Source organism: Choloepus didactylus, chromosome 17 (assembly GCF_015220235.1).
Source record: "Choloepus didactylus isolate mChoDid1 chromosome 17, mChoDid1.pri, whole genome shotgun sequence".
In the NCBI taxonomy this organism is placed as follows: Eukaryota; Metazoa; Chordata; class Mammalia; order Pilosa; family Megalonychidae; genus Choloepus; species Choloepus didactylus.
Window position 1 is genome coordinate 19,522,650 of NC_051323.1, and position 14,801 is coordinate 19,537,450.

A 14,801-nucleotide genomic window follows, 5' to 3' on the forward strand; every position below is an offset into this window, starting at 1 on the left:
CCCCAGACAACCCAGTGTGACGGAAGCGCTTCAAATAACAGGCACACACCACAAAACTGGGTGTGGACATTAGCCTTCCCTGCAACCTCAGCTGATTGTCCTAGAGTTGGGAAGGTGGAGCAGTGTGAATTAACAAAGCCCCATTCAGCCATCATTTCAGCAGACTGGGAGCCTCCCTACACAGCCCAGCAGCCCAGAACTGCCCTGGGGGGATGGCACTCACCTGTGACATAGCACAGTCATCCCTCAACAGAGGACCCAGGGTGCACAGCCTGGAAGAGGGGCCCACTTGCAAGTCTCAGGAGCCATACGCCAATACCAAGGACTTGTGGGTCAGTGGCAGAGACAAACTGTGGCAGGACTGAACTGAAGGATTAGACTATTGCAGCAGCTTTAAAACTCTAGGATCACCAGGGAGATTTGATTGTTAGAGCCACCCCCCCTCCCTGACTGCCCAGAAACACGCCCCATATATAGGGCAGGCAACACCAACTACACACGCAAGCTTGGTACACCAATTGGGCCCCACAAGACTCACTCCCCCACTCACCAAAAAGGCTAAGCAGGGGAGAACTGGCTTGTGGAGAACAGGTGGCTCGTGGACGCCACCTGCTGGTTAGTTAGAGAAAGTGTACTCCACGAAGCTGTAGATCTGATAAATTAGAGATAAGGATTTCAATTGGTCTACAAATCCTAAAAGAACCCTATCAAGTTCAGCAAATGCCACGAGGCCAAAAACAACAGAAAATTATAAAGCATATGAAAAAACCAGAAGATATGGATAACCCAAGCCCAAGCACCCAAATCAAAAGACCAGAAGAGACACAGCACCTAGAGCAGCTACTCAAAGAACTAAAGATGAACAATGAGACCATAGTACGGGAGATAAAGGAAATCAAGAAGACCCTAGAAGAGCATAAAGAAGACATTGCAAGACTAAATAAAAAAATAGACGATCTTATGGAAATTAAAGAAACTGTTGACCAAATTAAAAAGATTCTGGACACTCATAGTACAAGACTAGAGGAAGTTGAACAACGAATCAGTGACCTGGAAGATGACAGAATGGAAAATGAAAGCATAAAGGAAAGAATAGGGAAAAAAATTGAAAAAATCGAAATGGACCTCAGGGATATGATAGATAATATGAAACATCCAAATATAAGACTCATTGGTGTCCCAGAAGGGGAAGAAAAGGGTAAAGGTCTAGGAAGAGTATTCAAAGAAATTGTTGGGGAAAACTTGCCACATCTTCTAAACAACATAAATACACAAATCATAAATGCTCAGCGAACTCCAAATAGAATAAATCCAAATAAACCCACTCCGAGACATATTCTGATCACACTGTCAAACACAGAAGAGAAGGAGCAAGTTCTGAAAGCAGCAAGAGAAAAGCAATTCACCACATACAAAGGAAACAGCATAAGACTAAGTAGTCACTACTCAGCAGCCACCATGGAGGCGAGAAGGCAGTGGCACGATATATTTAAAATTCTGAGTGAGAAAAATTTCCAGCCAAGAATACTTTATCCAGCAAAGCTCTCCTTCAAATTTGAGTGAGAGCTTAAATTTTTCACAGACAAACAAATGCTGAGAGAATTTGCTAACAAGAGACCTGCCCTACTGGAGATACTAAAGGGAGCCCTACAGACAGAGAAACAAAGAAAGGACAGAGAGACTTGGAGAAAGGTTCAGTACTAAAGAGATTCGGTATGGGTACAATAAAGGATATTAATAGAGAGAGGGGAAAAATATGACAAACATAAACCAAAGGATAAGATGGCTGATTCAAGAAATGCCTTCACGGTTATAACGTTGAATGTAAATGGATTAAACTCCCCAATTAAAAGATACAGATTTGCAGAATGGATCAAAAAAAATGAACCATCAATATGTTGCATACAAGAGACTCATCTTAGACACAGGGACACAAAGAAACTGAAAGTGAAAGGATGGAAAAAAATATTTCATGCAAGCTACAGCCAAAAGAAAGCAGGTGTAGCAATATTAATCTCAGATAAAATAGACTTTAAATGCAGGGATGTTTGGAGAGACAAAGAAGGCCACTACATACTAATAAAAGGGGCAATTCAACAAGAAGAAATAACAATCGTAAATGTCTATGCACCCAATCAAGGTGCCACAAAATACATGAGAGAAACACTGGCAAAACTAAAGGAAGCAATTGATGTTTCCACGATAATTGTGGGAGACTTCAACACATCACTCTCTCCTATAGATAGATCAACCAGACAGAAGACCAATAAGGAAATTGAAAACCTAAACAATCTGATAAATGAATTAGATTTAACAGACATATACAGGACATTACATCCCAAATCACCAGGATACACATACTTTTCTAGTGCTCATGGAACTTTCTCCAGAATAGATCATATGCTGGGACATAAAACAAGCCTCAATAAATTTAAAAAGATTGAAATTATTCAAAGCACATTCTCTGACCACAATGGAATACAATTAGAAGTCAATAACCATCAGAGACTTAGAAAATTCACAAATACCTGGAGGTTAAACAACACACTCCTAAACAATCAGTGGGTTAATGAAGAAATAGCAAGAGAAATTGCTAAATATATGGAGACGAATGAAAATGAGAACACAACATACCAAAACCTATGGGATGCAGCAAAAGCAGTGCTGAGGGGGAAATTTATAGCACTAAACGCATATATTAAAGAGGAAGAAAGAGCCAAAATCAAAGAACTAATGGATGAGAGATGCAAGTTGAGACCACAATGAGATACCATCTAACACCGATTGGAATGGCTGCCATTAAACAAACAGGAAACTATGAATGCTGGAGGGGATGTGGAGAAATTGGAACTCTTGTTCATTGTTGGTGGGACTGTATAATGGTTCAGCCACTCTGGAAGTCAGTCTGGCAGTTCCTTAGAAAACTAGATATAGAGTTACCATTCGATCCAGCGATTGCACTTCTCGGTATATACCCGGAAGATCGGAAAGCAGTGACACGAACAGATATCTGCATGCCAATGTTCATAGCGGCATTATTCACAATTGCCAAGAGATGGAAACAACCCAAATGTCCTTCAACGGATGAGTGGATAGGTAAAATGTGGTATATACACACGATGGAATACTACGCGGCAGTAAGAAGGAACGATGTCGTGAAACATATGACAACATGGATGAACCTTGAAGACATAATGCTGAGCGAAGTAAGCCAGGCACAAGGGGAGAAATATTATATGCTACCACTAATGTGAACTTTGAAGGATGTAGAACAGATGGTTTATGGTGTAGAATGTAGGGGAACTAGCAATAGAGAGCAATTAAGGAAGGGGGAGCGATGGTCCAGGAAGAACAGATAAGCTATTTAACGTTCTGGGGATGCCCAGGAATGACTGTGGTCTGTTGGTTCCTGATGGATATGGTGGGAACAAGTTCACAGATATGTTGCTATATTAGGTAACTTTCTTGGGGTAGAGTGGGAGCATGTTGGAGGTTGAGCGGTTATCTTGGGTTAGTTGTCTTTTTCTTACTCCCTTGTTATGTTCTCTTTGAAATGTTCTTTTATTGTATGTTTGTTTTCTTTTTAACCTTTTTTCATACAGTTGATTTAAAAAAGAAAGGAAAGTTAAAAGAAAAAAAGAAAAACAAGGAAAAAAAGATGTAGTGCCCCCTTGAGGAGCCTGTGGAGAATGCGGGGGTGTTGGCCTACCCCACCTCGATGGTTGCTAACATGACCACAGACATGGGGGTCTGGTGGTTTGATGGGTTGAGCCCTCTACCATAGGTTTTACCCTTGGGGGGACGGTTGCTGCAAAGGAGAGGCTAGGCCTCCCTATGGTTGTGCCTAAGAGCCTCCTCCCGAATGCCTCTTTGTTGCTCAGATGTGGCCCTCTCTCTCTGGCTAAGCCAACTTCAAAGGTGAAATCACTGCCCTCCCCTCTACGTGGGATCAGACACCCAGGGGAGTGAATCTCCCTGGCAGCGTGGAATATGACTCCCGGGGAGGAATGTAGACCTGGCAACATGGGACGGAGAACATCTTCTTGACCAAAAGGGGGATGTCAAAGGAAATGAAATAAGCTTCAGTGGCAGAGAGATTCCAAAGGGAGCCTAGAGGTCACTCTGGTGGGCACTCTTACGCATACTTTAGACAACCCTTTTTAGGTTCTAAAGAATTGGGGTAGCTGGTGGTAGATACCTGGGGCTGTCAAGCTGCAACCCAGAACCCATGAATCTCGAAGACAGTTGCATAAAAATGTAGCTTTTGAGGGGTGACAATGGGATTGGGAGGGCCATAAGGACCACACTCCACTTTGTCTAGTTTATGGATGGATGAATAGAAAAATAGGTGAAGGAAACAAACAGACAAAGGTACCCAGTGTTCTTTTTTTACTTCAGTTGCTCTTTTTCACTCTAATTATTATTCTTGTTATTTTTGTGTGTGTGCTAATGAAGGTGTCAGGGATTGATTTAGGTGATGAATGTACAACTATGTAATGGTACTGTGAACAATCGAAAGTACGATTTGTTTTGTATGACTGTGTGGTATGTGAATATATCTCAATAAAATGAAGATTAAAAAAAAGTAAAAGAAAGAGAGAACCTCACAGAAAAAGCAAATTATAATTACATGAATTCAGGTAACCATTACAACTTTGGAAATGGGAGGTTTTTGATGAAGAAGACACATTTAAAAGTATGACACTTGTCAACAGTAAGCCATTTTTATGTGGGCTGATGGTTTTGAAGTGATCTATTTTTATCTGCTTAGAAAATTATATTTATATGAATAATACTGTATATGAAATGGTAAATCATGAAATATATTAAACATTTAAATTTAAAACTGGTTTTTATACCTAGGATACACTGAATTATCCCAAAATTTTATTGGATGAAAATGAAGACAAAGCAGAAAAGTTATAAAATGTTTAAATTACCTAATTGATAAATCTGGTTTAAGTGTTACAGAAAAAAATTAGCAAACATGATTTAAGTAAAATAGTAAGATCTGTAAAAAAAAAAAATACATAAAATAAAATAAAATAAAGGAAGCACAATACAATGTTTCCGTTAATTATAGTCTCTGGTTTGCATTGACTGTATTTTCCCCCAATACCTCCCTGTTTTTAGCACCTTGCAAGGTTGACATTCATTTGTTCTCCATCATGAAAAAACATATTTATACATTTTATCACAATTATTGAGCACTGTAGGTTTTACTGAGTTATACAGTCCCAGTCTTTATCTTTCCTTTTTCCTTCTGGTGTCCCACATGCTCCTAACCTTCCTCTCTCAACTATACTCACAGTCATCTTTGTTCAGTGTACTTACATTGCTGTGCTACCATCACCCAAAATTGTGCTCCAAAGCTCTCACTCCTGTCTTTTCCTATCTGTCTTTAGTGTTTTCTTTAGTATTTCCTGTAGAGCAGATATCTTGTTCACAAACTTGGTCATTGTCTGTTTGTCAGAAAATATTTTAAACTCTCCCTCATACTTGAAGGACAGTTTTTGCCAGATATAGGATTCTTGCTTGGTGGTTTTTCTCTTTCAGTATCTTAAACATATCACCCCACTTCCTTCTTGCCTCCATGGTTTCTTCTGAGAAATTCGCACATAGTTTTATCAAGCTTTGTATGTGATGAATCACTTTTCTCTTGCTGTTTTCAGGATTCTCTCTTTGTCTTTGACATTTGAAAATCTGGTTATTAAGTGTCTTGGCATAGACCTATTCAGATCTATTCTGTTTGGGGTATGCTGCACTTCTTGGATCTGTAATTTTATGTCTTTCATAAGAGATGGGAAATTTTCATTGATTATTTCCTCTATTATTGCTTCTACCCCTTTCCCTTCTCTTCTCCTTCTGGGACACCCATGACACGTACATTCAAGCATTTCATGTTGTCATTCAGTTCCCAGAGACGTTGCTCATATTTTTCCATTCTTTTCCCTATCTGTTCTTTTGTGTGTAGGATTTCAGATGTCTTGTTCTCCAGTTCCTGAGTGTTTTCTTCTGCCTCTTGAGATCCATTGTATGTCTCCATTGTGTCTTTCATCTCTTGTGTTGTGCCTTTCATTCCCATAGATTCTGCCAGAAATTGTTTCAATTTCTACCTTGTGTACACCCAGTTTTTTCATCATACGCGTCATCTCTTTTGCCATATTTTCCCTAAAGTTTTTGAATTGATTTAACAGTAGCTGTTTCAATTCCTGCATCTCAGTTGAAGTTGTTCCTTTGACTGGCCCATACCTTCGTTTCTCTTAGTGTAGGTTGTAGTTTTCTGTTGTCTAGGCATCTGGTTTCCTTGTTTACCCCAATCAGGTTTTCCCAGACCAGAACTGGTGCAGGTCCCAGAAGGAGGAAATATTCAGCACCAGGTTTCCCTGAGGGTGTGTCTTAGAAGACTGACACATTCTGTGAGGCCTGAAGGCCCAGTGCTTTTCCTAACATGCCCAGCAGGTGGTGCCTGTCATTCCTAACTAGTGTAAGGAGGTGTGGCCCCTTTAATTCTTAGTTTAAGTTGTTTCTGGTTTGATTGTTTTCCCCCAGGCCCTGGGGTCTGGTTCTGAATGGAAGGTGGGTAGTAGAGCTGGGCACCACCTCTTTCCTCTTAGGGAAGATACACCCCCTAGGGAATTTTCATTTGCATTTAAATAGGCTCTTTGTCTCTCTGACTCTGCTTTCTCCACTGAGCTGCTCAGATTGAGAGAGATAAAAAGGGACAGAAAGCCCCCTTTCAGGGTCAGTCCATGACCGCCAGTTTCACCTGTCAGCCAGAGATAGCACCCAGTCCTCTGGGCTCCCCCTCCCAAGACAGAGAAGTCCCCTGGCTCTTCAAGGTCAGTCATCACTAAAAGCCTCTGTCTGCTTGTTGGGGATTTGCAGTTTGCATTGAGCAGTTCACGTTGCCAACTAAAATCCCAGTTAGAGCTGGCCTGAGGTATATTCACTTGTTCAGAGAGTGCTGCTCTGTATCTCAGCAAGGCTTTGCAGTTGGTATTGCCATGGGGGGATGGGTCCCCCAGCTTGTGTCTGAAGTTTCTATTCCAGATTCCATGCTGCAATCTCAGGCATTCCTCCCAATCCAGGTTAGTGCACAATGTGTGGACAGTCACAGTTGTCCCCCAGCAGTTATTCCAGATCATTTACTAGTTATTCCTGGTTGTTTATTAGTTGCTCCGGGGAGACTAAGTAACTTCCATTCCTGCTGCCATCTTCCTGGCTCTTTTTGGGAGGTGTTTTATTAAACTGATTCAATCTCTTTACTTGACTTGATATACTCTTTACTAATGAAATCTATTTCTTCTTGATTCAATCTCTTTACTTGACTTGATATACTCTTTACTAATGAAATCTATTTCTTCTTGAATCAGTTTAGGTAAGTTATGTGTTTCTAGAAATTATCCCATTTCCTATAGATTATCTGATTTGTTGACATGCAATTTTTCATAGTATCCTCTTATAATCCTTTTTAATTTCTTCAAGATCAGTCATAATGTCCCTACTTTGTTTTTTTGTTTTAGTTATTTGCAATTCTCTCTCTCTCCCTCACTCTTGCCCTCCCTCCCTCCTTTTCTCTCTCTCTGTCTCTCTGGCAGACTAGCTAAAAGAGAGCTACCTTTTGGCTTCACTTATTGTCTCAATTGTTTTTCTATTCTCTATTTCATTTATCTTTAATCTCTATTTCATTCCTTCTGCTAACTTTAGGTTTTGTTTGCTCTTAATTTCTAGTTTCTCAAGATGTGAAGTTAGGTTATTTGGGATCTTAATTCTTTTTAGTTATAGGCATTTACAGCTGTAAAATTCCCTCTGAGCACAAACTTAGCTACATCTCAGAAATTTTGGTATGTTTGGTTTTCCTTTTTGTCTTTAAGAATTTTCTGATTTCTCTGCAGTTTCTTCTTTGACACATTGGTTGTTTGAGAATGTTGTTTAATTTCCACATTTTTGTTAATTTTCCAGTTTTCTTTCTGTTTTGATTTCTAGTTTCATTCCATTGTGTTTGCAGAGGATGCTTTTTATGACTTAAATAATTTTTAATTTTTTAAGACTTGTTTTGTGTTCTAACATATGGTCTACCCTGGAGAATGAGCCGTACACACTTGAGAAGAATATGTATTTTGCTGTTGTTGGGTGGAGTGTTCTATATATGTCTGTTAGATCTAGTTGGTTTTATAGTATTGTTCAAGTTTTTTGTTTCCTTATTAACCTTCTGTCTAGATGTTCTACCTCTTATTAAAATTGGGGCATTGATGTCTCCAGCTATTATTGTAGAACTGTCTATTCCTACCTTCAATTTTGTCAATATTTGCTTCCTGTATTTTTGGGCTCTGTTAGTACATGCATATATGTTTATAAAGTTATATCTTCTTGTTGAATTGACCCTTTTATTAATATATAGTATCCCTGTTTGTCTCTGGTAATGGATTTTTGAGTTAAAGTCTATTTTGTCAATATTAGTATAACCACCCCAGTTCTCTATTGCTTGCTGTTTGCAGGGTGTATTTTTTTCTATCCTTTTGTCTTTCAACCTATTTATGTCTTTTGGTCTAAGGTGAATTTCTTGTCAACAACATATAGCTGGATCATGCATTTTTATCCATTTTGTTGATCTCTGTGTTTTGATTGGGAGCTTAATTTATTTACATTCAAATTAATTACAGGACTTACCTCAGCCATTTTGTCATGGGTTTATTGTATGTCTATACCCTTTTTTCCCTCATTTCCTTCATTGCTACCATCTTTTGTGTATGGTTGATCTTTTGTAGTGAAACAGTGTTGTCTTCGTCTATTTTCCTTTTCTATGTATTTTTTAGATTATTTTCTTTATGATTGCCATGGGTTTTATATTTAACATCCTTAATCAGTAAAAATGTATTTTGAGTTGATTTCTACTTAACTTCAATGGTATACACAATCTCTCCTCCTATACCCCTTTCTCCCCCTTTTTATGCTTTTTTGGGGGTTTACAGATTGCATCTTTATGTTTCATGTGTCCAATAACATAGAAATATTACTTTTTATGCATTTGTATTTTAGATCATGTAATACATAAAAAGTAGTTACTGAGAATATAGTTATACTGGGATTTATATTTACCCATGTTGTTACCTTTCTCACGGATCTTTCTCTCTTCAGATGGCTTAAAGTTACTGCGTAGTGGCCTTTTCTATCATCTTGAAGGAATCTCTTTATCATTTATTGTAGGGCATGTATAGTGGTAATGAGCTCCCACAGCTTTTGTTTATTTGGGAATATCTTGATATCTCCCTTATTTCTGAAAGCAGTTTTGCCAGAAATGGAACCCTTGGTTGACAGTTTTTTTTCTTTCAGCACTTTAAATAAGTCCTCTCATTGCTTTCTGCTTACATGCTTTCTGATAAGAAATCAGCACTTAATTTTATTGAGTATCTCTTGTGTGTGATGAGTCACTACTCTCTTGCTGCTTTTAGGATCCCTTTATCTTTGGTCTTTGACAGTTTGACTGTAACATGTCTTGGTGTGGATCTCATTGAGTTTATCCTATTTGGAGTTGTTGGGCTTCTTGGATGTGTATATTCATGTCTTTCTACAAATTTGGGGAGTATTTCGCCATAATTTTTTCAAATACTCTCTCTGCCCCTTTCTTCTGGAAATTCCATAATGCATATGTTGCTGTGCTTCATGTTGTCCCACAAGTTTCTTATGCTGTGCTCACTTGTTAAAATTCTTTTTTCTTTCTGCTTTTCAGACTGAATAATTTCAATTATCATATCTTCAAGTTCACAGATTCTTTGTTCTGTTGGTTTAAATCTGCTATCAAATCACTCTTGGTTATTCTTAATTCCTGTTATTGTGCTTTTCATCTCCAGAATTTGTTTTGTTCCTTTTTGAAATTTTGACTTCTTCCTTTTTTGTGTGTGCATCACTTCCCTCATTTCTTTTAGTTCTATGTTTTTATTTAGCTCATTGAACTTATTTAGGATGATTAACATAATGTTTTTGATTAGTTGTTCCATTGTTTGGGTTTCCTCTGTTATTTATTTTCTTCCTTTGAATGGACCATTTCTTCTTTTCTGTTTCCATGCTTTGTGGTCTTTTGTTTAGGTCTGGACATTTGAATGTTTTGTTGTGTCAACTCTGGAAGTCAGATTCTCCCTCTTCCCCAGGGCTTTAGTGTAGATTGACTCTTCTTCAATCATTAGCCAGTTTATACTGAATTTATAGATCAGCCCTTGGTGAACAGATTCTTCTCTGTGTTTCTAAGCATATATCTTATCCTGTGCATACAAAGTAGCTTTCAAGAATTCTCCAAAAAAGGAGTTTCTCTCTCAGTTTCTCCTCTCAGGACCCCAGGCAGGTGCTATATTCTTTGTCTCAATTATAGTCTTTTGCCCTATGTGGCTGTGTTCTGCTCATCCCTGTTCCACAGCTCTGCTCCACCTTTTCACACCATTTCTCTACCCTAGGTAATTTTCAGGCCAGTTGGCTCAAATGTGCACCCTGAGTTAGGTTTCCAAAGAGCAGATTTTGGAAATGTAGGTAGGGGCTGACCTACAGACAACCATTGTGCTAATAACCAGGCACCAGGGACCCTCACTGAATATTTACAGGCCACCAAGCCACCAAAGATTGTGCAGATTACTGTGCTGAGCCAAGGGAGGGGAAGGGGCAGGACTAGTAAATGTGTCTTTCCACTTTCCTGCCATTTTTAGGTTTTCTTTTTCCTGATTCAGCATTCTCTGATTTGTTGTCTAACCTCATTCATTTTCCAGAGTTCCAGGGAAGTTGATTCTGACAATTTCTGCCCATTTTCACTGTGTCTAAGGGGATTTCATTGCAAGGGGCACTTTTTCCACCATCTTGCTGACATCAGTCCCTGACTTAGGTCTTTTTTGTACTTTCATTCTGCAGACATTCCCTGGATTATCAAATTTTCTCCTAGTCCTTTGATTACCACCTCTTTGCTAATGATTCTGAAATCTTTCGTCTTTAGCCTAGCCCTTTCTTCTGAGCTCCTGATCCATATATGCCCATTCTAGCACACTTTGTACTTGGCAGTCACACAGGCTTTGCAACTTAAACAAATCTATTAAAGGTTTCGTTATCATGAATCTCCCCAAATACATTCCTTCTCTAGTTTCTCTTTCTCATTAATGACACCACCATCAACCCAGTTGCTCAGGTTAGAAAGCTGGATCAGCCTTCTTTCTTCCCTGTCCTTTACCACCCGTATTTAATCAATCACCAGTTTGTACCGCTTAAATATATCTGTTCTGACAAATCTTTTGCACCTAATTTTTCCTTTCTTTAGTCTACTCTCTCCATTACAACTTCTAAATGTCTAAAGCTCTTCAACTTGACTTCTTATTGTCACTAGAATTGCATCTAAATATCTTAATATAATTTATAAAGCCCATCAGCCTCAGCCCTTATCATCCTCTCCTTTATACTCTGATGTTCCAGCCATTTAGAATGTAATTCAACTCATGGGATGTGTGATGCCTTTTTTTTCCTTGAACCTCTCTGTCTGTTCTAGGAATATTCTTTTTCTTTACTTGCCTTACAATTTTGATTAAATTATGAATATAAATGTGACTTTTTCTGTGAAGACTTCTCTGATACTTTTCCCACCCACTGTACATACACACACACACACACCACTTTTATCCATAGGATTCTATAGTTCACCTTAATATAATTGCTTGTTCAATTACCAGTCTTCGCTGGAAACTATAAATTCAGTGAGGGCAGGGACTCTTCTCAGTGTCTAACTTATGGTAAGTGCTTAACATATTAAGTCATTTGTTTTACTGTGATATTGTGTATATAAATTAATGATCACAAAGCATTTGGAGCAAAGTAATACTGAATGATATAAAATGAAAAGAAAAAAAAAAACAACCCAAAACTTCCACATACCTGCTAATTGTTTATATCTTTTTATGCCTTCAGCAGGTTTTGAGTTGGGTGTGTTTTGTTTCTTATGTTTGTGACTGGAGATCTTTGGAGATGAGGTGGCAAATCTCTACGCTTCATCTAGGACCTATTTTTGCATAGACAGCCGCTTCGTCAATTACTCTACCGATCAGACATTTAGTTCTCATGTTCATCCTTTAAGAACTGAGTTAACAAAATTGGCAGAGGGAGTGGAATAATCAAAGTGACTTTATTTAGCAGCCACAAGAGAAAATTTAACCAATTTTTGTGAAAGGGGAAGCCAGTTCTCTTCGATAAATTGGTCTTTTCTCTCGTGTTTATTCTATTGATGGAATATTTGAAAGGTAAAACTGTATCTAGTTTAGAATGAAATAGAGGATCATGATTTGGTTTTATGTAGAATTTCACCCTATATATATTGTATCACTTGCAATAAATAATGAAATTAGTGTATTATGGTCCAGTTAGAGAGAAGGCTTTCCCTAAATTTTCAGATAAGTGTATCTTGGCTCCAAAGTATATTGAATATGTAATATCATACTAGAATAATAAAGGTCCTTTAGGGCTGTTAACCTTAAAAGGAAAACCCCGCAGTGTGTACAGAATGTAATTGATATTTAATAATATAACTATGATGTGAAATGGTGACAAGTGGGGAATAACTTTTACAAACCAACTAGCTGTTTCCATTTCTTATTTCTTTAACGAAATCATTTGCTACCTCATTAACTTGTGGAGTAAAAAAAGCCTTTGAATGGCTGTCTTAATGTTTGATATCATTTTATAGGTAGATAAGCAGAGTTGCATACTGTTATAATCACCTTAGCATTTTAAAAACTTTTTTTAAAGCTATGCTTGGGGTCAGTAAACCATAGGTCCGTTGACCTATAGGTCAAACAAGATTGCTGCTGTTTCTGTATGACCTGTGAGCTATGTTTTTACATTTTTGCATTTTTTTAATGATTGGGAAAAAATCAAAAGAAGAAAAATGTTTCATGACAGGCGAAAATTATATGGAATTCTAACTTAAGTCCATAAATAAGGTTTTAGTGGAAAGCATCCATATTCATTTGTTTCGTATTTTTATCTGTATTGTCTGTGGCTGCTTTTGCACTAAATGAACAGAGTTGAGTAGTTGCAGCAGAGACCCTATCGCCCACAAAGCCTAAAATATTTACTGTCCTTCTCTTTATAGAAAATAAATTACATCAATGTGTTTGCATGATTTAGTGCCTTATGTCAATTTTCTGAATTTGGGGTCTATTTAGAGATTTAATGAGGAAGTCAGGTTGAATAAAGTTTTTTGAACTTCGGAAGGTGAAGGAAACAGAACTAGGTATTGCATAAAGTTTACACTTTCTTGGATGGGTAGGACTTTAACTTTCATCATTGATTTTGTCTTATTTTACTGATTTTTAAGTAATCACATAGTGTTTGTTATTTATCAGACACTGTCCTAAGAGCTTTATAGCTCTTTATAGTAACCTTAGGAAGTTGATATTTCTACTCTGCAAATGAGAAAACTACAGCACAGAGAAGGTAAATAATTTGCCTTCAGTTAAACACCTGGTAAAGGGCAGCGCTAAGATTTGAATGTAATTATCTGATTCCAAAATCAGTATGCTTAACCACTCTGTTACGCTCTCTTTCTACTCTTGCTTATTTAGAAAAACCTTGAATTAAGAGTAGAACTTCACTGTAAGGGCGTCATGTTTTAAAAGATTTGAGCTTATGAGCTACTCTTGTTCTTTGGAGCACCTTTCAGTTTAAACCCAGAAACCATAAATGAAAATTGGAAAACTTCATGCACCAAACATTTCCAGGGCTTTGTTTCTTCTTTTTTGGTGATAATCCTGTGTTAGATTATATTCTGTGTGGGAAGACTGATTTATTATTCTCAGTTCCTGCCTTTTTCCTGCCTCCCTTTGGCTCTTTGCTCATGGTTCGTTTAAAGGCTGGTTTTCATTCTGGGCATTTTGTTTATGGAATGTTTTGTGAGAATTTTTTTTGGAACATGTTCTGAACTGTTATTATAACCTATGTGAAGGTTGGTTTGCCTTCAGTTTTGTGAGTTTGTGATGGTTGATTCAGAAACCAGCTTTGGTGTACTGTTAGTTGAGTTCTGGTGGTTTCCTTTAAGGATGTTATGTATTTACCCCAACAGGTTTTGTAAATAAGAACCAATAAATAGTTAATAGTTGTTACTATTATTTTTTCTGTGGTTATTATCACTGCTAAAATAACATTCTGTGAAATATGGGGCTGCCTCAGTTCTAGACCTGGAATTTTTCCCTTCAAATAATAGAATAATTGGTCCATTGAGTAAAACCATTTCCTTTTGTTTATTTTCCAGGGTGCTCGGGAAACATTCGAGAACTACTACCGAAAACAGAGGCGAAAACAGGCCCGTTTGGTGCTCCAGCCTCCATCTAACATGGTAGGATTACCACTTGCACTTTTCTCAACACTTTTGCTTAAGGAAAACCACTGGCATCTTTTGATTGTTTGTGTATGTCCTGCTTTTTTTTTTTTTCTTTTTTTTTTTTTCCCTTACTGTCACACTGAGTCTACTTTTGGTGGCTGTGATCTCCAATAAGAAAATAGTAACTTAAAATCTATTGATTGCTATGTATCATGCATTGTTCAAGACTTCTATTGTCTCATTTCAACCTCATTGCAACCGTATAAGGTAGGTACTATTATTCTATCTAGGGAACTGAGTTTTAAGAGATTAAGTAACTGATTTTAACTTTGTCTGAATGTAACAAAAGAGAAACAATAACTTTTTCTCCTTTGCTTTGTTGTAGCATGAAACTTTAGATGGCTACAGGAAGTACTTTAATCAAATTGTAGGGTGGGTATCTATATTTTTAATTTTG

General features: G+C 37.7%; 1 protein-coding gene across 4 annotated transcripts in view; it reads left to right on the plus strand.

Moving 5' to 3' along the window:
• The window catches only part of EXOC6B (exocyst complex component 6B), a 702,542-nt gene that overhangs the window by 367,067 nt on the left and 320,674 nt on the right, over nt 1-14,801 (plus strand). For all 4 annotated transcript variants that reach the window (XR_005212435.1, XM_037807499.1, XM_037807500.1 and 1 more), the window contains 2 exons: nt 14,276-14,359; nt 14,730-14,776. Coding sequence is in view for 3 of the 4 variants with exons in the window: in XM_037807499.1 (XP_037663427.1) it covers nt 14,276-14,359; nt 14,730-14,776 (131 nt within the window). In the remaining variant the exon portion in view is untranslated. The remainder of the gene's footprint in view (nt 1-14,275; nt 14,360-14,729; nt 14,777-14,801) is intronic.